General features: G+C 42.5%; 1 protein-coding gene across 2 annotated transcripts in view; it reads left to right on the top strand.

Annotated features, from left to right (window-relative positions):
* Window positions 1–458: 458 nt before the first annotated feature.
* LOC137324525 (N-lysine methyltransferase SMYD2-like) overlaps window positions 459–23438 on the top strand; it is a 40582-nt gene continuing 17602 nt past the window's right edge. For both annotated transcript variants that reach the window (XM_067988920.1, XM_067988919.1), the window contains exons 1-5: window positions 459–850; window positions 11676–11739; window positions 14837–14947; window positions 16568–16628; window positions 19254–19378. In XM_067988920.1, the coding sequence (XP_067845021.1) occupies window positions 690–850; window positions 11676–11739; window positions 14837–14947; window positions 16568–16628; window positions 19254–19378 (522 nt within the window). In that variant the 5' untranslated portion in view covers window positions 459–689. The remainder of the gene's footprint in view (window positions 851–11675; window positions 11740–14836; window positions 14948–16567; window positions 16629–19253; window positions 19379–23438) is intronic.

Raw genomic sequence — 23438 nt, 5'->3', positions numbered from 1 at the left:
GATAACAATCAGCAGTGAGAACCCTGGTGATTTTTCACTCCATCCTGGACTACTGACATTGATAGTAGGATACCACCTGCTGCCCCAGGTGAAATCAGCTGAGCGAATTGGGCTCCAAATCCACCTCGCATTAGGAACAGGGCAAAATATGAAAACTGGGCCCAGAATCATATTGCAGAACCACTTAGATAGGGTATAATTATATAGTAATATTTTTAAAATATAGTTGATTTGTAACATAACGTTCGATGTTGCCCTTTTAAGCACAAACAGCGTAAGGTTATAAAGCTTTAACAAATAGTTTTTGAATTTTTCAGTGAGATAGCGAGAGAGAAAAGCAAATAAGTGAGGCAGCCTTGCATGAGTTTCCTCAAGACCTAGGAACACATTAACGAACAAGGTTAGCACTTGGACCTGGGGGGAGTATGTGGTTCATTGCAGCAACGAGCAACTGATCCGCTTCCATTTAAGTAGTTGGTGCTGGGCGGATGGAGAGCGGAGTGACGCACTCTCCATTAATAGGTGGATTGAGGCTGATCCACTAAACCCGGCAGCAATGGAGTCTGCTCACTGAGAGGTGGGAGAACAAAGTGAAGGAAGAGCGGAAGCCCCGGCCGCGAACTGTGTTTGGTGGATAGAGCGGGCAGAAGGAGCGGGATCCCACCCCCCCTCCCGGCCTCGTCTTAACCATGCCGGGGGCCACGGAGAAATTTCTGAGCGAGGGCAAAGGAAGAGGTCTGCAGGCTCGTAAAGACTTTGAGATCGGAGAGCTGATCTTCACGTGCCCAGCCTATACCCATGTCCTGACTGTCAATGAACGGGGAAATCATTGTGAATTCTGCTTCACTCGGTATGTGATGCGTGGATTGCAGAAAAAAAACGTGTTTGTTGCAGATTGCTCACTGCTAAGATTGCTCCTGTCTGTCCGCGGACTGACTGAGATCTCATGACTGCAGTGGTTTCACTCTGGGTCCTAATGTACGTAGAAGTTAAGTTACTGCTTTGAGCTCACAAGGGTTGCCAGGTGCACCAGAAGCTGGTAAAAAAAAATCAGTATTTCGGTGGAGTTCTCCAAGGACAAGTAACTATGTGGTTTAAAAATCTAACATACTTTATTTCTAATCAATTTATTATTAGAATAAGATAATTTGTATCATTATTCTAGAATGTTTTTTTAACTCTGAGTACTGACAGTTTGCAAAACATGATCCTTGTTTCTTAGTGTTTGGAATTTTTGTTACTGAGTTACATTTCTTAAATGGAACTGGAATGAATGTAACCAAAAAACTCTGGTTTACAGAATTCTGGAACTTGCCTCCAATCTGAAGGTTCTGTTTTACATTGAAGCCTTGGAGATTGCACCTTTTTTTGGAGAGGATGCAAAGAAGATATACAACTTGCATTTATACAGTGCTTTTTTTAATGTAGTAAAACAACCCAAGTTGCTTCACAGAAGTGTTATCAAACAAAATTTGACACTGAGCCATATGTGATATTAGGACAAGTGACCAAAAGCTTGGTCAAAGAAGTAGTTTTTAAGGAGTGGAAAGAGAGAGAGGCAGTGAGGTTTAGGGAGGGAATTCCAGAGCTTGGGGCTTAGGCTGCTGAAGGCACGGCTGCCAATGGTGGAGCGATTTAAAATCGGGGATGTGCAAGGGGCAAGAATTGGAGGAGCGCAGAGATCTCTGATGGTTGTAGGGCCGGAGGAGGTTACAGAGATAGGGATACCAGGGATGAGGGACTTCAGTTATGTGGAGAGACTAGAGAAGCTGGGATTGTTCTCCTTAGAGCAGATTTAATAGAGGTGTTCAAAATTTATGAAGGGTTTTGATTGAGTAAATAAGTTTCCACTGACAGGAGGGTTGGCAACCAGAGGTCACATATTTAAGGTAACTGGCAAAAGAACCAGAGGGGAGATGAGGAGAATTTTTTTTTTTTGCAGTGAGTTGTTATGATCTGGAATACCTGCCTGAAAAAGTGATGGAAGCAGATTCAATAGTAACTTTCAAAAGGGAATTGGATATATATTTGAAAAAATTGCAGGGCTATGGATAAGAAGCAAGGGAGTGGAACTAATGGGATAGCTCTTTCAAAGAGCTGGCATGATGGGCCAAATGGCCTCCTTCTATGCTGTATGATTATGATTTTTGTGCTCAAATGCTGCTATAGGTAAAAGCAGTTGCTTAACTTTTTCATTGTCCTTTTTGTATTTAAACCTAGTATATCCTCAGTTTGGGAGGTAATATGTTGCTGTCTTAGTTGCCTTTGGTCAGGTATTGATAGATGCAGCAGTGTACCTACAGTATCTCCATGCAGTGTTTTGGAAATTAGGTCAAGTTGCAGGGGGTGATAATGTACAACTGCAGTGCTGATTTTTATTGTGGAAGAAGAGCAGACAGGCTTGTTTGTTTTTAAATCCCTTCCCTATTTTAAAAAAGTTGTTTTTCTTTTTGGAAAAAGTACAGATTTGATCATAAATGCAAGTTTATTGTTGCAAACATTGTCTTGACAGAAAAAGCCCTTTTTAAAATAAAACCTAATGAATGACTACCTTGGTTGAAATAAAGAATGTTGAGAATTTTGCATTAAGAATGAGTGGAAAATCAAAATATCTTGTTAGTATGGGTTTTATTGAGATGTATCCAGATACATATTCATGTATCCAATAAATTCACCTACCTTTTTGTGATGCATTAAAAATATGCAATCTTTGAAGAGATTTATGTCTGCCACAGAAACTTCAGTCCATTTTCATTTCAGCACACATGTTCAAAAGGGAACTGCTGCGGAAAGACAAATCAGTTTTGGGGGGAGGGGTGCTGCTGTTTGTACTGTACCTTTTTAGATGTGCCATTTGGTTTTGATGTGATCTGAGTTACTGTTGAGAAGTCACATTAAAGTTGTTAACTTTAGTACAGCAAAAAACTACTTTCTTTCATGCAGCGCCTTTTTAATGTAGTAAAATGTTCCATGGTGCTTCAGAGGAGCATAATCAGACAAAAAGCTTGGTCAAAGAGGTAAGTTTTAAAGAGCATGGAGTGATTTAGAGAGAGAATTCCAGAGCTTAGGGCCTAAACGCTTGTAGTCACAGCTGCCAATGATGGGGCGAATGAAGTGGGGGATGCACGAGGCCAGAGTTGGAGGAACGCAGTGTTCTCTGAAGGTTTTAGGGGTGGATGAGTTTACAGATAGGGAGGGGCGAGGCCATGGAGGGATTTAACATGCAGGTAAGAATTTTAAAATCGAGGCGCTGGTGGACCAGGAGCCAGTGTCGGTCAGTGAGCACAGGGATGATGGGTGAGTGGGACGTCGTGTGGGATAGGATATGGGCTGAAGAGTTTTGGATGAGTTCAAGTTTATGGAGGGTGGAAGCTGGGAGGCTGGCCAGGTGTCTGGAGGTAACAAAAGCATGGATGAGGGTTTCAGTAGCGGATGGGCAAAGACAGGGTGGAAACTGGCAATGTTACAGAGGTGGAAGTAGGTTGTCTTTGTGATGGAGAGACTATGGGCTCGGAAGCTCAGCTCCGGGTCAGATAGGACACCGGTTGATAATAGCTTGGTTCAGCCTGAGACAGTGGCTAGGGAACGGTGTTTGTGTTGGGGTGGGGGGGCTGCAGGCAAAGGCAATGGCTTTGGTCTTCCCAATATTTAATTGGAAGAAATTTCAGCTCATCCGGGACTGGATGTCGGACAAGCAGTCTGACCACATAGTGGAGGCATGGAGGGGTCGAGATAGGTGGTGGTGAGGTAGAGCTTGGTATCGTCAGCGTACATGTGGACCTTGACGACTTGTCTTCCGATGATGCCGCTGAGGGGCACTGTATAGATGAGAAATAGGGGGTCAAGGATAGATCCTTAAGTAACTTCAGAGGTAACGGGGTTGGAAGAGAAGCCACTGCAGGAAATTCTCTGGCTATAACTGGATAGGCAAGAGTGGAACCAAATGCAGGAAGCCTCACTCAGTTGGACGATGGAGAAGAGTTGAAGGATTGTGTGGTCAACCATGTCAAAGGCTGCGGACAGGTCAAAAAGGATGAGTAGGGATAATGCACCATGTCAGTCACAGATTATGTCATTTGTGACTTTGATTAGGGTCATTTCACTGCTGTGGCAGGGCAGAAACCTGATTTTGGAGAGGTTCAAACAAGGCGTTGTGGGAAAGATGGGTCTGGATTTGGGAGGTGACAACACGTTCAAGGATTTTGGAGAGGAAAGGGAGATTGAACAGAGGGTTCAAGGGTGGATTTTTTTTTTGAGGAGTGGGGTGATGGCGGCAGATTTAAAAGGGAGTAGATGGTACCTGATGAGCGGGAACCACTAATAATATCGGATAGCCTGGGGTCAGGAAGGGAAGTTGGGTGGTCAGCGATTTAGTGGGAATAGGGTTGAGAGTAGGAAGTGGTTCTCATGGACAAGATGAGCTTAGACAGGACATGAGGGGAGATAGGAGAAAAAGATGCAAGTTCAGGGTTTGAACCTTGGGGGAAGCTTGGCATGGTGGGCAGGGGGATGTGACAGAGGCAGCTGAACAGGTGGTCTCAATTTTGGTGACCAAGCAGTCCATGAGCTCCTTGCACTTGTTGGAACTGAGGGTGGAGTGGGCAGGGGAGGGGGTTTCAAGAGATGGTTGGTAGTGGAGGAAAGAAGCTGAGGGTTATCTTCAGATTCAAGGACAGTCTTGGAGTAGTGAGCAGCTTTGGCAGAGGAGACCAGGGCCTGATAGTTTGTTGTGGTCCAGCCAGATCTGGTGATGAATGACTAAACCAGATGTCCACCATAAACATCCCTTGGTCTTAAGAAGGGGGCCGTACCAAGGGGAACGGCCAGGGTGGGAGAGAGTAAGGATTTTACTGGGGGACAAGGGCACCATAGGTGGAGGTGAGGGTGTGATTGAGCAGATCGTTGCTGCAGAAGTATCATGGTGAATGGAAGGCCAAAGGCTAGTCAGTTGAGGGTTTGAAAGTGACTTGGGCGAATTTTCCGGGGCGGAAGCGGAAGGAATTGGAAGGGGGATGTGCATAGTGAAGGATACAAGGAAGTGATCAGAGACGGCCTTGTCTTTGATTGAGACAATGGGAATAGAAGGACCATGTGAGATGGCAAGGTTGGAGGCATAGCTGTGAATATGGGTAGGAGAGTTTATATAGAGGGAGAGGTTAAGGGCGGACAGGAGGGCAGTGAGTTGAGATGGAGGATGCAATCACCTGAGGATGAGAAGTCATCGGTGCAGAGGCTGAGGGAGGAAAACAGTGAAGATATCTTGGTATGGTACTTGGGCGGGTGGTAGAGAACGACGATTTTAAGGACGAAGTGAGAAGGTGGAACAAGTTGAGGTGCTCAAAGGAGAAGAAGGTGCCAGAGGAGTAGGGGGACATACCAAGGTGAGATTTGGTGATGAGGGCTACACTGTCACTGTAGTTTGGGTGGGGTAAGTGGTGGAATGTATAGCTGGGCAGGGAGGCTTCAATAAGGGGGAAGGTGTTGTCATCATGAGCCAAGTTTCCATCAAGGGCATGACGTCATTGCAATCCACACTAACTTCATGGAAGTGAACAGACATTCTGGAGGGAGATGCGGAGAGGGGCGGTCATTGTTGATCCACTGGAAAGTTCACTGGGTTAGTGGTGGGAGGGTTGAATGGGAAGGAGGTTGGCAAGATTAACCCCCAGCAGCAGCGCTGGGTGGGTAGGTCGGTGGGACAGTAGGATGGGGTTGCTGGTTATCAGGAAGCAGCGACAATGGGGCCTTTTGTGAATGCTGTGAGGCACAGAGGGAAGCTGTGGGCTTAACAAGGAGGGAGTCAAGCCTGGGTTAGCGGCAGGACAGTTGAGGATTAGTGAAGGGTTGGGGGGTAGGGATTTTGTGGGGGGGGGGGGGAGGGGAGGGGAGGGGAGAGAATGAAAGGAGGCATGACTGGGTATAAGGAAGGTGAGGATCCAGAAGAGAATGAAAAAGGGAGAATGGGCTCTGGTCTGGTGTGGCAGCCAAAATGTGCTCAAAAATAGACACTGAAATTTGGGTTATATAGGCATAGCAAAGATTAGGATAGCTATGTCCTGGTTGTAAACGGAGAATAGGTAGGAGACGACAATGAGAGAATCCACCATGTCTGTTACCACCTCCAAAGAAATCTGAGGTTTGCTAAAGCACAATTGTCCCTTTTTGAAATCCATGTGAGCTACTTGTAACCATTTTCTCTTTATTTAGATAAGTGATACTTTTTTTTAAAAAAGTAAAAATATATCTTTTAAAAAATACCTATTACAGATGTTAAGGCAATTGGCCCGTAATTACCCGTATTAGCTCTGTCACCCATTTTAAACTACATTGCTCACTCTCCGCTTCTCCAGGATACTTCCACACTCATTATTTCTAGGGCCATGGCAATTTCTTCCCTGATCTCCCTCAGGATCCTGTCAGGCCCTGGTGCTTTATCTTTCTTTAGCGTACCTAATTATCTAAAATTTTCCTTTTTATCCCTCATAATGTCTCATCTCATTCAGGATTCACCTTTTTTGAACTTTTTTTTTAAAAAAAAGTTAAGACTGATGCAAAGTACTTCCTACCATTTTTTGATCATGTACCAATTGACAATCCTCTCCTCTCTGGAGTCCCACCTTGTTTTTAACAATTCTGTTTTTACTGATAAAATATCTTTTTCCCTTGTGCTCCCTCTTAGCTTTCCTTATCCCACTCTTAACCTCTTACTTTCTCTTTTTTTAGCTTTTTACATTACTATAGTCCTCATACACCCTTGGCTGCTACTGGCATTCTAAAACTACATGTAGTTTCCTTTTTTTAATGGCATATACTTATTCTCTGCCTTTTGCAATCTTTTTTTTTAAAATCCTACTTTTGCTCTGCAGTCAGACCTGTGTGCCAATCACTCCTTCCACCTCACCTAGCTCACTCCTGGGTCTTTTAAATTCTGCCCTAATCCAATCTGTTGTTCTAGGTTTTTGTACTGACTTTTTTTTTCCTTTCTAATTGAATCTGAAAACCTAATCATATTGTTCTGTCTACTTCTGCTCACCTACATTTAGCTCATCTACCTGATCTATTTCATCTGCTGAATAAATAATTTTATAAATGTCCTTAAAACTAGGAATAACTTTTTTTCAAGCACTGTTACTTTACATTGTTTTCTTTTTGTTTCTATCACATGTTTGTGTGTTTTTAAATTATTATTGCTGATCGTAGCCAAAGTTCTCCACTATTTGAGCTGTTTGCATTAGATAAAATTACATAGAATTTTACAGCACAGAAATCAGCCATTCGGCCCAACTGGTTTATGCTCCACACGAGCCTCCTCCCACCTTACTTCATCTAACCCCATCAACATATCCTTCTATTCCTTTCTCCCTCATGTACTTATCTAGCTCCCCATTAAATGCATCTAAGCAGTTTGCCTCAACCACTCCATTGGTAGCGAGTTCCATATTCTCATCGCTTCTGAGTAAAGTAATCCTTGTTGGATTAAATAATGACTCTTATACTGCATTGAATTTGTGGATTTAGTAACTTAATCAGGAGAGCGATTTCCCTATAAGAAACATTAGAACAGTGTTACTGATGGCACTGGTGATGTGGCACAGGAGTGTACAATACGCTGCACCAAGGACTATTGGATTGCAGGTATGCAGTTACAGTTCACCATGTAGTGAGTTCTCATACTTCTGGCCGAGAAAGAGGGGACAATTAGGTGAGTTAGACGGCCTTGCAGCCCTATTGCACAGCCGCATTTGCAGAGGCCTAAAATTACTGCTCCCCACATTATGTATTAGGGAAGGGAGAAATTACTCAAAAAAAAAGCATTTTAAAAAAAAAGATGATATGCATTCATGGAGGAACATCTGTTCAAGGGTTAAAGCAGATTGTTGCCTTAGTTCCAAATTTAGATACATTATATGGGCTGCAAAGAGTAGTGGAGTGGTTGTCAACGGGGAACACAATGTTCTCCTGTTATTTACAGTAATGAGTCACTAATTATACATTGTGTGGAATTTATTCTTCCATTGCTGTTTTAAGAATGTTTGTATTTCCACTATCACAGACCCCCAGAAATAATTGGAGAAAGCTGTGGGTTGTCAGGGTTCGGAATACAAAAGGTACTTTTTTTTTAAACTTAATATAGTGTTTACACCGCAGAGTAGTCTAAGCCAACTGCAGTGGAAAATCCTAAAAGCCTGAACTCCTTACTGAAGAATTTCTGCTTTATTTATACACAGCTTGTTGATTTTATGCAATGACTTGTTAATCTAAATCAAGCACAGTGTTGGACCGCGTGCCTGTATTGTTAATTTCCTACTGTACCATCTTTTCTGTGCTTTGCCTAAGCTCTGCATTCTGGGTGATCCTGTAAGTAGGAGTTCTTGGTTCACAGGAGAAACGTAGCCTCCTCTTGCTTGCTGGCTTTTCATGTGATATTCCTGAGTGATGTTTCTCATTTCTGGTCTAAAAGATGAACCATTTATTATTAAATAGAACATTTCTTGGTTCAGTAGAAGCAATCTCAACTCCTGAGACATAAAGATGTAGATTCAAGTGCCTCTCCAGAGAGCACAAAATCTAGGCTAATGCTCCAATGCAGTACTGAGGGAGTGCTGCACTGTCAAGTGGTGTCGTCTTTCAGATGAGATGTTAAACCGACTCCCCTTCTGCCCTCTCGGGTGGATGTAAAAAGTCCCATGGCACTATTTTGAAGAAGAGCAGGGGACTTCTCCCCAGTGACTTGGCTAATATATATCCCTCAACAAACATCACTCTTTAAAAAAGAAAGATAATTGGTCATTATCTCATTGCTGTTTGTGGGACCTTGCTGTGTGCAAATTGGCTGCCGCCTTTCCTACATTACAACAATGACTACACTTCAAAGTACCTCAATGGCTGTAAAGCGCGTTGGGACATCCTGAGGTTGTGAAAGGCCTTATATAAATGCAAGTTTTTGTTCGTTCTTGGGGTGATATTCAACTTGAAATAAGTGCCCTTCCCCCTTCCCTTTTTCTGCTATCTCTGGCGACTATGTAAAAAATGTGTTCTTTGGATTTAGCATTCCTGTTGGTTAAAGGTACTATAAACCGTGCATAAGTTGGAGTGTGTCGAATAATGTGTCGCTTTAATGGATTTTGTTATAGAAGCTGTAGCAGACTTAATTACTGCAGTGACTTTACAATTTATTTCTCTTTCTCCAACACTAGCCCATCAGGGTTCAGGATGATTCTACTAGACCTTAATGAAGTTACTTATCCTATCTGCTATACTCCCATGACGAAAACTAATGGCAGGGTACCTTGTTTTTAAAAAAAAAAGTAGTACCTGTGGAGATGCCCTTTTTATCCCAGGTGCAGCTGTGTTGGTGTTTCTAATTTTCTTTTTTCGAATTAAAAGGTTAAGTGTATCTGAGCTCAGTTTGTGTATACCAGATGCCATAATTTTATTTATAAACTGGATTTGATGCTCATTCCTACTGCATAAGATTTCCTTTTTGTGTTCACTAAAGTAATCTAATGGATTGACAACAGAGCAAATTACATGGTGCTGTTTGATAGTGATTTTCTAAACTTGAATGGTTGTTGCCCGAGTCCTGCTGGGAAAATGCCATAAGAAATGAAAATGCTGGTTTCTGAATAGATTTGAATGACGGCAAATGACTTGCTGCAACACAGTCACTTGCCCTAATTAAAGACTTTTGTGGTTTCTAGCGTTCTCACTTCAATCTCACTGCTGCAGAGTCTACCAACCCCTCGTGAATAGCTGTGGGTTGAAGTTTAGAAGTTATGGATACAATCATTTTAATTTATTTCTCCCACCCCATGATGTGTTCTATTCCATGATGTTTGGTAGGCTTGAGGGAAAGTTTGTGCTTTGGACCTCCATGGTTCATGTGGTGTTTTCTGAGTGTTGTTTGCACGCAGGTTTCAAATAGTTTATATTCAGTAAGATTTTGAATAATGCAAGAGGTTATACTTTGGCTGTTCATCTCTTGTGACCAGGGTTTGACTTTCATCCCAGACTGATGAGATGAAAGTCTATCTCTGCTGTTTTGTTTTTAAAAAAAAAGTCACATGTGAAATGAGTTTGGACTGTTGAAATCTAGTTCCTAATGGGCATTTACCCACGACACACACTTTAGCATTATCAGGCCCTAAATTGGTAAACTCCATCAGAGAGCTCATATGATGGCTCGTATAGGAAATAAATATCACACTAGTGTTGCAGGGCAGGGATGGCCAACCTTCCTGATGTGTGGATACTTGTGTCAAAATTACAATTTCACAGAAACTATTTGTGGTTGAAACCAGCTTTAATATAAGAAGCCGAGGCTGGGTGAAAGGAGTTGGGATTAGGCCTATTGGCTGCCTGTTGGACACTGCTGCAATATGGGTGCTCTTTTGAGATTAGGTCAGAGTGGAGGAAATTAACTCTAAGCATGACATCTCTCAGTATACAAAACAAAAGACGTTTGAACAAAAACAGCAATATTGGCAGAATAGGTGTTAAATTCTGCACTAGTCACTTCTTTAACATTTCACTCCTACCACCTATATCGGATAATCCCGTAATATTGAAAATGGATACGATGGTGCTATGAGCAAGGATGTTTACTGTTACCTGTCTTGCTGTAGGAACACTTCCGTACAGTATTCAAAAATAACTTCTGATCAGTTAGCGAGACCAGCACCGCTAAGTTTTTTTTTGTTAATTTGTGTGTTATGAGAGTTTTTCAGAATTCAATTGAAAAATATCACTAATTTGGAAATGTAATAGAAACAATTTGTATAAACACAGTTGTGTGTTGATGGTAGATTATAAACAGTTTATACAGGATGTTACTTGTGCTAATGTTGGAGAATATTTAAAGTAGGCGGAATGATGGTAGGTGAAATTTAATGCACACCAGTGTAAAGTCTGCACATAGGAAGAAAAATGGATTACATTGAAAGAGACCTAGGAGTCTTAAGTCTTAATGCTCAACATGTCCATTCAATTCAGAGCAGCAATGAACAAAGCAACTGCACGGCCAAAACAGTAGAATGCAAGTCGGAGAAGTTGTGATCAAGCTGTACAGTGTTTAGGTCAGACTGCGTGAGTAGACGGGGTCTCAGTTAACATCTCATCTGAAAGACGGCAATACTGCCTAGATTATGTGCCTTCTGACTCAGACAAGAGTGCTACCACTGAGCCACGGCTCGCACTTTTTTCTAAAAAAAAAGTGGGACAGGAGGAAAGCAAAGCACAGTTTGTGAACCACTAACTTTGACATTTGGACTTGTGGGTGACTGAGTACTACGTTTGGATCAGAAACCCTTCAAATAATTTTTTGATTTCTGCTCTATTTAGATAGGTTTCCAAGCCTACCTGTTTGGGGATGTTAAAGAGCAAATCTGACCCAATTTATGTATGGGGAGAGGAGTTATACAAAATCTATAGCCCTCAGCTACTTTTTCTGGTTTATGATCAGGCAAACGAGTTGTTTGGAAACTGGCATTTTCACTGCCTCCGGAGCACTTTATGCAAAATTACGATACCTGTGCAGCAAATCGTACTGCACCTGGTAAGTTAGGATATCACAACATGCCAAATTGCTTGTTTTACTATTGAGCTGTTCCTATAAATCCTGTGGCCCAGATGATGGCTTTGGCTGCCCAGTAAATATGTTTTCCTTTCTCTTGCAGTAAAGAGGGTTTGGCAAAGTGTGGACGTTGTAAACTAGCATTCTACTGCAATGTAACCTGCCAGGTAAGAGTCAAGTCTGTGATCTGCAGTATTTGTCAAAACATAGATGTCGCTTTACAATTGGGAAAAGTGTGCCAGTGACATATCAACAGTAGCTTAGTTCACGCCATTGTTTTTGTATCACTCTTCATTAAAACTTGGGGCATGTAAGAGTAGCTCCATTTGGTAAATGTAGGAGCCAGTGTGGCACTGTGCTACATAAACCAGTTCAGTTAGCCAACCTCAGCGCCGACCACAGTGGTATGTTGCAATTGATCTTAGTGTCCCTAGTCTAGGAAGAAAAAATGAACCGTGGATTGAACGTTAAGCAGATTCCTCTGTTAGAAGATGTGGATGTGGAGTGGGTGTAATATTGAGCTTATCCGTGATATCTTCTGTGGTGGAATAGCCTGAAAGGAATTTTTGTTCATGAATTCTAAACTTCCTTGAGAGCCAGATTTTGGAAGAAAATTAAGAGATTATCTTGGCTTTATATTTAATTGCTAAACCAGTGTCACTTTTTCCTGTTCACAATATTTTTGTGCTTGCACTTTGTATTGTTCAAAATGCCCTAATCAGCAATGGAGTTGTCTGGAGCACATTTAGTGGTTTTTATAATGCCTGTCTAATTAATTGCTAGTCTGTTGTGGTCTAGTTTTGAGAGTTCTGATTTGTTGCATACTGTATGGCCCCTGCAGATGTATGTTTTTTTTCCCCTCCATATATGGATATGGGCACTCCCTGGCAAGGCCATGTTTATTGCCCATCCTGAGGTGGTGGTGGGCCTTCTGCTTGAACCTGTGCAGTTTTTGTGTTGATGGTGTTAAGTATGGAATTTCAAGATTTTGACCCAGTGATGTTGAAGGAATGGCGATTATATGTCCATGTTAGGATGGTGTGTGACTTGGGGAGAATGATGTTTCCATGACATTATTGCTCTTGGCCTTCTCGGTATGGTCGCGGTCACAGAGTTGGGAGTTGCTGTCAAAGTAAGCTTCGTGAGTTGCTGTGGTGCAGACTTTAGATTGTACGTACTGCAGCCAGAGTGAGCTGGTGGTGGAGGTTGAATAGAGTGTCGGGTGCTGATCAAGTGGACTACCTTGTCCTGCATTGTGTTGAGCACCTTGAGTAGTGTTATGGCTGCAATCATCCAGGTGAGTGGAGAGTATTCTATTGCATTCCTGACTTGAATCTTGTAGCTGGGTGGAGAGGCTTTGAGGGGTCATGGGATGAGCCACTTGTTGCAGAGCATGTCCCTCTGCCCTGCTCTTGTAGCCACGGCGTTGATTATGGATGGTCTAGTTAAATTTCTGGTGAAAATCGAGGCAAAGATTTGAAAGACCCTCTCCTCCTGTGGAATATGGTAGGCTTTAATTTGGAAACTTATTGTGAAATTGCCTTGACTGCTCCAAGTAGATGCTGCTGCTTTATGTTAGCATGTGCAAAACAGATTGAGTGTCAGCAGTGGTGTCCGAATCAACGTTAAGGCTCACAGGAATAATGGTCACTTGGGTAAGTTACCCATAGACTTGTACCCTGATGAGGAATGCACACCTTGGGGGAGGTCGGAGGAGAGTTTTTGACCAAAATAAATTGGAGACCAATTTTATTATAACACTGGTAGGCCCCAACCTGCCAATGAGGTAACTCCATGAGTTGAAGGGTTGTTACTCGGATATCTTTGTACATTTGTTCACAGTTTATGTTGGGTTTCTGATAAGTGTACAGTGTGGAATGTTTGCTATTCACTAATGAAGTTCAGCTTTTGGGGCTTTTTAAAGGCACTTTTGTAGGAAATCTATATTAGAAAGCTGATTTTTATTAAATCTTCAATTGAATCTCAATAGTCAAATAGTCTATTGTAAGACGACATGAGTGCATGAGATTTCTAAGAGCTGCTGTTATCTCCACCTGAAACAGAAGATTTGGTGCATTGAGTAATGGGGTGGGGGGGGGGAGGGGGAGAGAGAGAGGAGGAGGAGGAGGAGGAGGAGGAGGAGGAGACAAGTCTATCTGAAGTGCAGCATTCTACATGGGTCAAGAGTCAGTATTTTTGGATCACATGGATCTTGCAACACTGGTAATATAGTTCTAAACACTGCCAACTTTAGTGAGCTTAGCTACACCTCGATACCAACGTATTAATTTATCTCCACAACAGGTTGTATTATAGATTTTTTTTTGATTATAGTTTAATTAGTAACTTAAAAATGGAATATGTGCAAGATCTACAGTAAGTATGAAGGATACCCCATGAATGAGGAAGACTTTGTAACCTAATAGGTGAATCAAAGCCCAACTCACTAGTGGCACAAGTAGTTCTCCTTCATCCCCTCTCGTCCACTTTCCTCCCTCCTCACCACATTCTCCATTATCCCCCAGTTCTCAGCATCCTGAGGTTAGATGATAAGCAGGATTGCTGCTGTTGATCATCCAATGATTTATGTCAGAACCGGCCTTATGTGGACACTAGGTGAGGACAGCAATTGGTTTTGTTGTGATGGTGGCCATGATCAAAAGGTCCTCTGTTCAGGTTCACAGAAGGTTAGTGGCCACTTAAATCTTGTGCATTGGAGGACCATCACTGCTCTAGAGCCATACTGCAGTATAAATTGCTTCATGAGGCTAGATAAAGGGAGAAAATTGGAGGAGGAAATAAGTTCTCTACAGGCAATAAAATTGAATAGTTTGAGTTGCTCCCGTACTGTAAATGCTCCCTGTGGTGAATCCTGGTGGAGTGTACTGATTAGCCTCTAGCATGCTTTGTAATTGACTGCTGCAAAGTTGGGATTCTCACACTAATTTGCGTGGAGTAACATGATCTCCACTAACCCCTCCACAATGTAAAGGTCACACTTTGGGAATAGGATTAAGAGCACAAATTCATCCCACCTGTTCTTCAGGATGTGACTTGAGTGATAAGTAGGTTTATCAGGCATTGCAGATTTCTTTGTAAGTATAGAATCGGGAACTCCTTGTAGTATAAATGAATTTGAGTTGATTTGCTATGTTGGAATTCTGCTTTAATTAGACCAGTGCTGTGAGTCTCTAATTAAAATGTTCCTACGTTTTGGGATCTTATTAACTTTGAAATGTATCGTTTTTTTTTTCCATCTTGCAGAAAGCTGACTGGGCAATGCACAAACTGGAATGTTCTTCCATGAGCAAATTTGGACAGAACTGGAACCCCTCAGAGACAGTCAGGCTGGTGGCAAGAATCTTGGTCCAACAGGTGAGATGACTAATGGATGAACCGACAAACCATATTATTGACATCGTCAGTTGGGAAAACGGCAACAGCTGTGGAGTAATAATACTTGGAGATCTGACTGGGCTGCTTACTATCTCTGCTGTGTTAGCTACTCTCAGCTTGGAATGGTTGTGGAGAGTGGTTAGAAATTGGCTGGGATTCCAGTGCGTGATCACTATTTGGAAAGATCACGCGTGTTGATGTCTAGTGAGTATAGGATTCCCTCTCTCCCTTTTTAGTATAGTCTGCTTAAATTAGTTGTCCAGATTGGGATAGACCCTTGGGTGAGATGCTGGAGGCTGACTGTATGAACTGTATCCCAGTGTGAGTCGCTGTCTTCATGAGAGAAAGGGAGAAAATAGGGAGGTGGGGGGGGGCGCGAGAGACGGGACCAAAAAAAAAGTCAGTATGGCTGGATTAAAAGATGTATGTGTGCGTGCGTCCGTCTGTCCGTTACTGAATGAATGAATGCTTGCTAGTTAGTCATCCAATTAATATTTATTTGGAGACACAATGGTGTTTTGCAGCACTGAATAACGTCTCCATTTTAAGGTACTGGTATGGATGGCAACGTTTTTTTTAAAAAAAACTTACTCTGACATAAAATTAAATATTGAATCTAGAGCACTCATTGCATTTTAAATAAAAACTTATGACCCTGTTTAGAACCAGCTCTGTGATCATAGTTAGATTAACAATCTGATCGCATTTGACCTTTGATTTGGGGGCTAGTTCTTCCTGTTGGCTGTTTCATAACTAGTAGCCTTTTGGAATATTTATTTACATAAGCCTAAATATAATAGATGGATTGGGGACCTCGAATATGGTTGTAACTGCAATGGGTAGGTTTGATTGAATCCCAGTTAACTCTGTTCAGCTCCCACTCGCTGCTCCTTTGTTGTGAAAATTAAACTTTCAGATTTATTATGGTGCTGCTGGTTCCATTGCTCTTTCTTGAATATCCAAAGACCTGCAATTGTAAGGAGTACAATACTCAATCTAAACCATAGGCAACTTGGATGACATACTGGAGGATGAGCTGCATCCCTGGAACTGTACTTCAGCAAAGATAAGATTAAAAACTAATAACTTTATGCTTTTCAAAGGGACAAGCTTTAGTGCATATTCTGGCATCCTATAGTGTCAGTAATTCAACTATAGGCAGGGCCTTGCTTCTATCTCACCTGTGTTTTTTTTTGTTTTGAAGCTTACAGGAGATGAGTACAGTACCTAGCAAAATGTTTTAAATTGGGAAACTTAAAAAAAAAAGTTTTAATGCAGTATAGCACCATGACATGTACCGAGGACAGGAGACTATAACTGGTCTCTGATTGCCTGAACGTGTTGGGAAACACACTGCAGCTTTAAGAATGTGAGTGATCTGGGAAGTAACTAGGCACCAAGAACACTATTTGGCTCTGTCTTGCCAGGCCCTCTCCTTCAATCTTGTGTATATATCGGCTAACTAATTTTGGAACTTAACATTAATGTCAATAGACTAATTTTTGTTTTAAAACAACATCTGTCTGGTTTTTACCATTTTAAATCCTTGCTGTAATAAATACACTTCTAAATTCTGTTGTATTTTCTTTTTTACTATAGAAAATGCACCCTGAGAAAACACCTTCAGAGGAATTACTGACTGTTAGTGAGTTTGAGTCACGTAAGTATTCATTGCAGGATGTGAAGTCAAAAGTGGGTTACTGTAGTCTCTGACCTTTAGTTCAAAATTACCAAAAGAAAGGGTTCTACCTGCTGTGACATGCCCTTCAACAAGACCTGTTAATATTTTTGAGCTCAGGGAGTCTGCATAACTCCCAAAGTGGGTGTCTGTTTCTCTGTGCTTACCTTCACTGAAGCCCAGGCCTGCCCCTTAAACATAAGAGAAAGATTTGCTGCTCTTAAGTCTCTGACTTCAGGGCCTGGATTTTCCTTTGAATCACCACCCATTTGGGGGTGGATTTGAGGTGGTAAATAAACTAAAATGGGTTCTTAGTGGCTACTGTCTCAAATCTGCTGCAAACACTTTGGATTTGAATTATCACCCCGAAAAAGCACTAGTCCCCTTTAACGTCTGCTGGGAGCCCAATCCACCTCGTATGTGGTGCCCTGGGGGCTGTACTAGCACCTCGACTCATTTTCCCCAACTTGCGCCCCCAAACAATTACCACCATTGTATAAGTGGTGGTCGGAACTGCAAGAAGGTATTGAAGAAGCCAATTTTGTGAGTTACTGAAGATTGGAGTTGCTTTGCATGCATATCAATCTCTCTTTAGTACTTTCAAAATTCAGTCAGGACTTTTGCTGCTAGTTTTACTCAGCTCTGCTCAAAGTACTGCTTTGCATTGGGGTTGTGGATTTTCCAAAGGGGATCCCTCTATTATGTTATGAAGAGGAGGTGGATGAGGTTATTAAAGTGGTTGGATTGTAGGCTGAGGTAGGCCTCTCTTCCCTATGTACTGCTACCCATTCATCAGGGCCTACAGACCATGAAGATCTTGGACTTTTCTGACTATCACTGCCTCAGAAGGCTGCACTTCTTCCTGGAGGCTATTGGGGGGGAAATATGTCAACCACTGGCTGAAGATCTGCAGTGCACTTCCACCAGGAGAACAGCGCTGTGTACCAGTCAAGGTCACTACTGAATTTCTTTGCAACTAGATCCTTCCAGGCAGCAGTAAGTGACCTTTGCCACACTAGTCAGGCAGCAGCTCCTTGCTCCTGAGGGATCCCTGACAGTCTGTAGAACTGGATAGCGTTCTCTTTGGTTGTCTGTTTCCACAAGGCAGGCTATGAATTGTGCAGCCCTCCTGCATAAAGCAACAGTGACCTTGATGCAGTGGTGAGCAGCGGCCTGACTAATGTGGCAACGGTCAGGCTCCGATGACGTCATCGGTGTCCGATCTGCGATTTCAACCTGAGGCTTGATCAGGGGAGCAGGAGAGGCTTCCCTGCTAGGCCAGTCCTGCTGGGAGCTGGATCAAGGGTTAGAAGAGGCCCACCAAGATAAACTTTTTTTTAAAAAAAAAGTAGTGTTCTTGTGAGCCAGGCGTGCTCCTCTGGACCTCTTAATGAGACCGGGAGCAAGAGGTAGGTGCGAGGAGGCTTTAGAGCTCCATCCTTACCAGTTGGCAATGCACTATACCTGACAGGAGGTGGCAGCTAGGCTGAATGTTGTCTGCAGGGCATGGGAGAAGATGACACACGTTTGAGGAATCTGGCATTGTAAGACTAACCAATAGTACCAGATAAATGACACATGCCACGTACAAACTGAACAACAACTTGCGTTTTATATAGCACCTTTTTTAACATTGTTGAAACACCTTAGGACTTTTTTTTAACATCAGCCAAAAATGGATGCTGAGCCAAAGGAGGCGATAAAATAGGAGGACTGACCAAATGTTTAGTCAAAGAGGTGGGCTTTAAGAAGGGTCTTTGAAGGTGATGAGGCAGAGGGGTATAGGGAGGGAATTCCAGAGCACGGGACTTAGATGACTGAAGGCGTGGCCACCTATGGTAGGGGGAAGGCAGGGGAGGATACAAGAGGCTAGAGTCGGAGGAATGGAGATTCTCTGGGCAGTGGTCTTTGTAGGACTGAAGGGATTTAAACACAAGGATGAGAATTTTTAAATTGCTGACCTACAATGGGAGGACTGGAAGCCAAAGACTGGAGTGCTGGGTAAGTGGGACTTGATGCAGGACAGCATATGGGAAGCAGAGTTTTAGATGAGCTGAAGTTTACAGCGAATGGAGGATGGGAGGCCGGCCAGAAGAGCAAAGTTATCTTTTTAGGGGCAAGAAAAATGGTTGGCAAAAATTTTATCTGAAAAATTAATTACATTTTCACGTGGAAAAGAAAACAAAACTTTGGAGTAAAAGAACTGTTAACATTACAAAAAAAACATACAATTTTTTTTTTTGTAAAGAGCTCCAGTGCCCTGTAAGCTTGCTTGCTCACAATTTAAATGGAAAAAGAGCCATCCCAGCAGAACAAATTAAATATTTTCCCATCAACTTTGAGGCCGTAATGAGGCTTGCACATGAAGTGGGTGAAATGCTCAGCTCACTCAAATTGGGGGCCAGAAAGAAATTTGTGCAGGGCCTGCTCACCCAATTCAGTGCTCCTTCCACACTAGTTGCAAACCTGACCTTCTGGAGCGCAGGACTGCAGAATTGACCCCGATGTTTCCAACACAATAGATTTGACAGCGATACTAAGATTTCTTTGCAGCCATAGTTTCAATCCAGTCTCTTTTTAATTTGACACTATTTCTGTTTTGTTCAGACCTTGATAAATTGGATAATGAAAAAAGAGAGCTGATTGAGAGTGACATCGCCGCCCTTCATCACTTCTACTCAAAGCACTTGGACTTCCCTGACCGGACTGCCTTGATTGAGCTGTTTGCAAAGGTTTGTAGCAGATTTGAAATCTGATCTGTTTGAAAAAGTTGCAGTATCTTATTCTGTGGATGTGACCAGGTGGCTTCAGTGCCCACAAATGAATATTACACATACAAATATCATCATAATTTGTCACATAATAGATATCATTAGCTCCCAGACAGATGACGGTTCCAACAGGAACTGGGAGTTACACATCCATAGATCAAACTGAAAACTTTTGTTGGCGACAGAAGGAACATTTTTTTTTCTTTGTATAACTCCCTGTGTGGACCTATTTCTGGGGTGTCGTGTAGAGGAGAAAAATAGGTTATTTCTCCCTTGTACTCATCTCCATCCGGTTTGTGCTTGATCTGCACTTCCAGTCACTGGCTAGTTGGAGACAGAATGGTGGCACTTGAAACAAATGCTGAATTTAAATATAACTTAAAAGTGCAAGAAATTATGTCAATCTAGACTCCATGGCTATTTCCTCCCTTAAAGCTGGTTGCAGGTCTGGCACCAATAGTACCCATATAAACTGGGCATTCTCAGCTTCAAGGCTTTGTCTAAAATCAATAGGCACCAATTTAGATTGTGATTGGCAACTTGACTTTTGAGCAGTTGAGAGATCATAATTTAAAAGTTTGTTGCTGAGGTAGAACTGAACTGTGTTCAGGAGCGATTAAGGAGAGCTGGGGAGTTGCACAGTTTTTTGCCCCCCCACCATCCTCCTTGTCACGATGGGGTCTCCTTTTGAATTCCATTGTACGTGTGCTATTCGGAGGAGGACCAGAAGAACTTTTGAATGTCACGGAGAATATAGCATCATTGCAGGAGGAGGGCTTCTACCTACCATTACTCCGCTAACCTTATATATCGGATGCTAAGAAATTAGCTGGACTTTGCAGAGGAGCAACATTACAGAGAGGCTCAGTTTTATCAGGTAGGCTGTGACAGAATTGTGCAACGTGCTGCAGGTAGATCAGCAGCCCAGGTCCAGGGAGGCATGATGCTGCCTGTAGCGGTGAAGGTGACGGTGGCCTTAAATTTCTTGCCTCTGGCTGTTACTGGGGACGTCAGTAACGTCAGCTGCAGTGCATCGCTGCACTGAACAGGTCTCTGATTCCTTGTTTGGCAGAGCAAGCGGCTACGTCACTTTCCATCGATAACACGGAGCAATAGGACAGAGCCCCAGTTTTTTTTTGTTTCAAGTGACAAGATTTTCAAAAGTCCAGAATGCCATTGGTACCCCAGAGCCCTATAAACTGCTGCAGACAAGAGCATCCTATAAATGAACTGCAAAGGCTTTTATTTTATCATTCATTAGCTTGTGTGACCATCTGCACCAGTAACTATTAGTGGATGCCAGATTCCCTGGCAGCAGTCATGATCTATTCATTCTACGGCAGTCCACTGTGCCGTTATCTGCAGATACCGAGCAATTCGAGGGTTGGATCCTGGGAAGTCGAAGATACCTGCTGTTGCCTTGGCTTATGAGCCCACGGTGGTATCCCCACATACCAGTGAGGTGCAGATACAGCGAGGTGCATGCCTCCATCAGACCCATTATTGAGCACATCATAGGACTGCTGAAGCAGTGGCTCTGATGCCTTGACTGGTCTGGGGGCATCCTTCAGTATAACCGAGCCAAGGCTCACTCTGGTCTGCTGCATTCTCAGCTGCTTTGCAACTTTAAAAAGGCATCCATTTGAAGCATCTGCAGCAAGAGTCATTTTGAAGAGCAGGGGGAGGATGCTGCTGAGGTGCTGGAAAAACCAGAAGAAGCATCAACGCAAGCATCTTTTGGCAGCTGCAAGAGCCATTCAGTACACCATTATACAGGACACTTTATCCCAATGTGCCTGTGGACCCTCCCCACTGCTAGTCCTCTTTTTTTTTTGATTCATAATGCACATTAAGTGCATACAGTCATTCTGTCTATCTGCCAGGCAGAGCATACTTCTTCACTGTACTTGTCTTTCCCCAGTCACACAAATGGAACTTAGTGATGTGTAAAGCTACAGTGCCAAAATGTTTTATTTTTCAATGTGAGGAGTTACTGAATCTAATACCTGCTGCCATGGTGCTTCCCTTCCCAACAGTTCATATGTGTTGTATTTGACTACCTAAACTGGTGCTTCCTTTATGAACCCTTCATAACTGGAGCCTTTGAGGTGACCAGGCCAGACATGCAAGAGCAGCCTGGTTCTATCTATTTTCTGGCCCGAATGAAGTCATTGGAAGGGGGCAGAGGACTGGTGTAGATATATTGTCATTAGGAGAGACACCACCATCATTCATTATCAGGTCTGGCCTGCCCCTGCTCCTGGTCGATCTGTGGGTGAGCAGACCCAATGGCATTAGTGACCATGCTGAAGTCCCTATCAGTGGCTTTTTCCATTTGGACAAAATGATCTACCAAAAAAGGCAACTGTGAAGGATGTATAATCATTTGATTTGCCTTTGGGGAGGACTGGGAGAAAGTTTGCAGAACCTCTTTTTTTTTAAGAGAATGAAATTAGTTTGAGTTTGCAATAAACGTGGATTGTACATGGTCCATGGAAGGAATGAGCTTCATGTGCCTTTATTGCATTCCACCCTTTATGTTCCAACTTCAATGCTGAAACTTATGAGTTCTATAGCACTGCCAAGTGCCCAGTAAGAATGTCTGGACTGAGCTCCACCAGTTTAAATTAATTGTTACCAATAGGGCTACTAAGGGTCCAAAGTGTATTTACATCATTTTGACTCTTAATGGGACATTTCTATTCGGTGCTTTTAATATGAAGTAGTTCCTGAGCTGCAAGGCCCCAGCTCACTAAACCTCTAGCTTATTGTGCCATTGTATTGATTTAGGGATTAATTTAAAATTAGTGACTCTGTGAGAGCAAGCCAGAAGCTATCGCAAAACAATTAGTGAGACTTGTGTGCCTGGCTCTAGAATACTAGGCCACAAGTCTAGTACTCCTTAAATTGGCAGTCACTTTGCATGCCACTCAATTCTGGGGTGGTTCTGTTTCCTCCATAGTCAGGGGTCCGAGCACAGGCCTAAAATGTACTTGTGCTGAATAGAGAATGCTAACTGTTTCATGTCCTACCTTGTTTACTATGAAAGAATAGTGTGATAGTCCAGCTGTTGGTTTTCCATTTAGACTGATCTATCAGATCCCTGAGTAGAAAAATGATTATGCTGATGAAAACAATAACTTTAATAAAACTTTTTGTTTAAAGAAATCATTTAAAAAAAAAAAATTAGCCTTTTTGCTTTCTTTAATTGGAAGTACTGTACTATTAGAATGTTCCAAAGGAAGTGGCTGCAGAGATAGTGGATGCATTGGTTATGATCTTCCAAAATTCTCTAGATTCTGGAACGGTCCCAGTGGATTGGAAGGTAGCAAATGTGACCCCACTATTCAGGAAAGGAGGGAGAGAGAAAACAGAACTACAGGCCAGTTAGCCTGACATCAGTCATTGGGAAAATGCTGGAATCCATTATTAAGGAAGTGGTAACAGGGCACTTAGAAAATCATAATATGATTAGGCAGAGTCAACATGGTTTTATGAAAGGGAAATCATGTTTGACAAATGTATTAGTTTTTTGAGGATGTAACTAGCAGGGTAGATAAAGGGGAACCAATGGATGTAGTATATTTGGATTTTCAAAAGGCATTCGACAAGGTGCCACATAAAAGGTTGTTCCACAAGGTTGGGGTTGGGGGTAATATGTTAGCTTGGGTAGAGGATTGGTTAAAGGACAGAAAACAGAGTAGGATAAACAGGTCATTCTCGGGTTGGCAGGCTGTAACTAGTGGGGTGCCGCAAGGATCGGTGCTTGGGCCTCAGCTATTTACAGTCTATATTAATGACTTGGATCAAAGGACCGAGTGCAATGTATTCAAGTTTGCTGACTATACAAAGCTAGGTGTGAAAGTAAGCGGTGAGGAGGACACAGTCTGCAAAGATAGGTTGACAGATTAAGTGAGTGGGCAAGAAGGTGGCAGATGGAGTATAATGTGGGGAAATGAGGTTATTCACTTTGGTAGGATGAATAGAAAACCAGAATATCTTTTAAATGGTGAGAAACAAC

The sequence above is a fragment of the Heptranchias perlo genome, chromosome 8 (genome assembly GCF_035084215.1).
Source record: "Heptranchias perlo isolate sHepPer1 chromosome 8, sHepPer1.hap1, whole genome shotgun sequence".
NCBI lineage: Eukaryota > Metazoa > Chordata > Chondrichthyes > Hexanchiformes > Hexanchidae > Heptranchias > Heptranchias perlo.
Note: the sequence above shows the minus strand (reverse complement) of the source record. Positions and strands in the feature narration are given on the sequence as shown.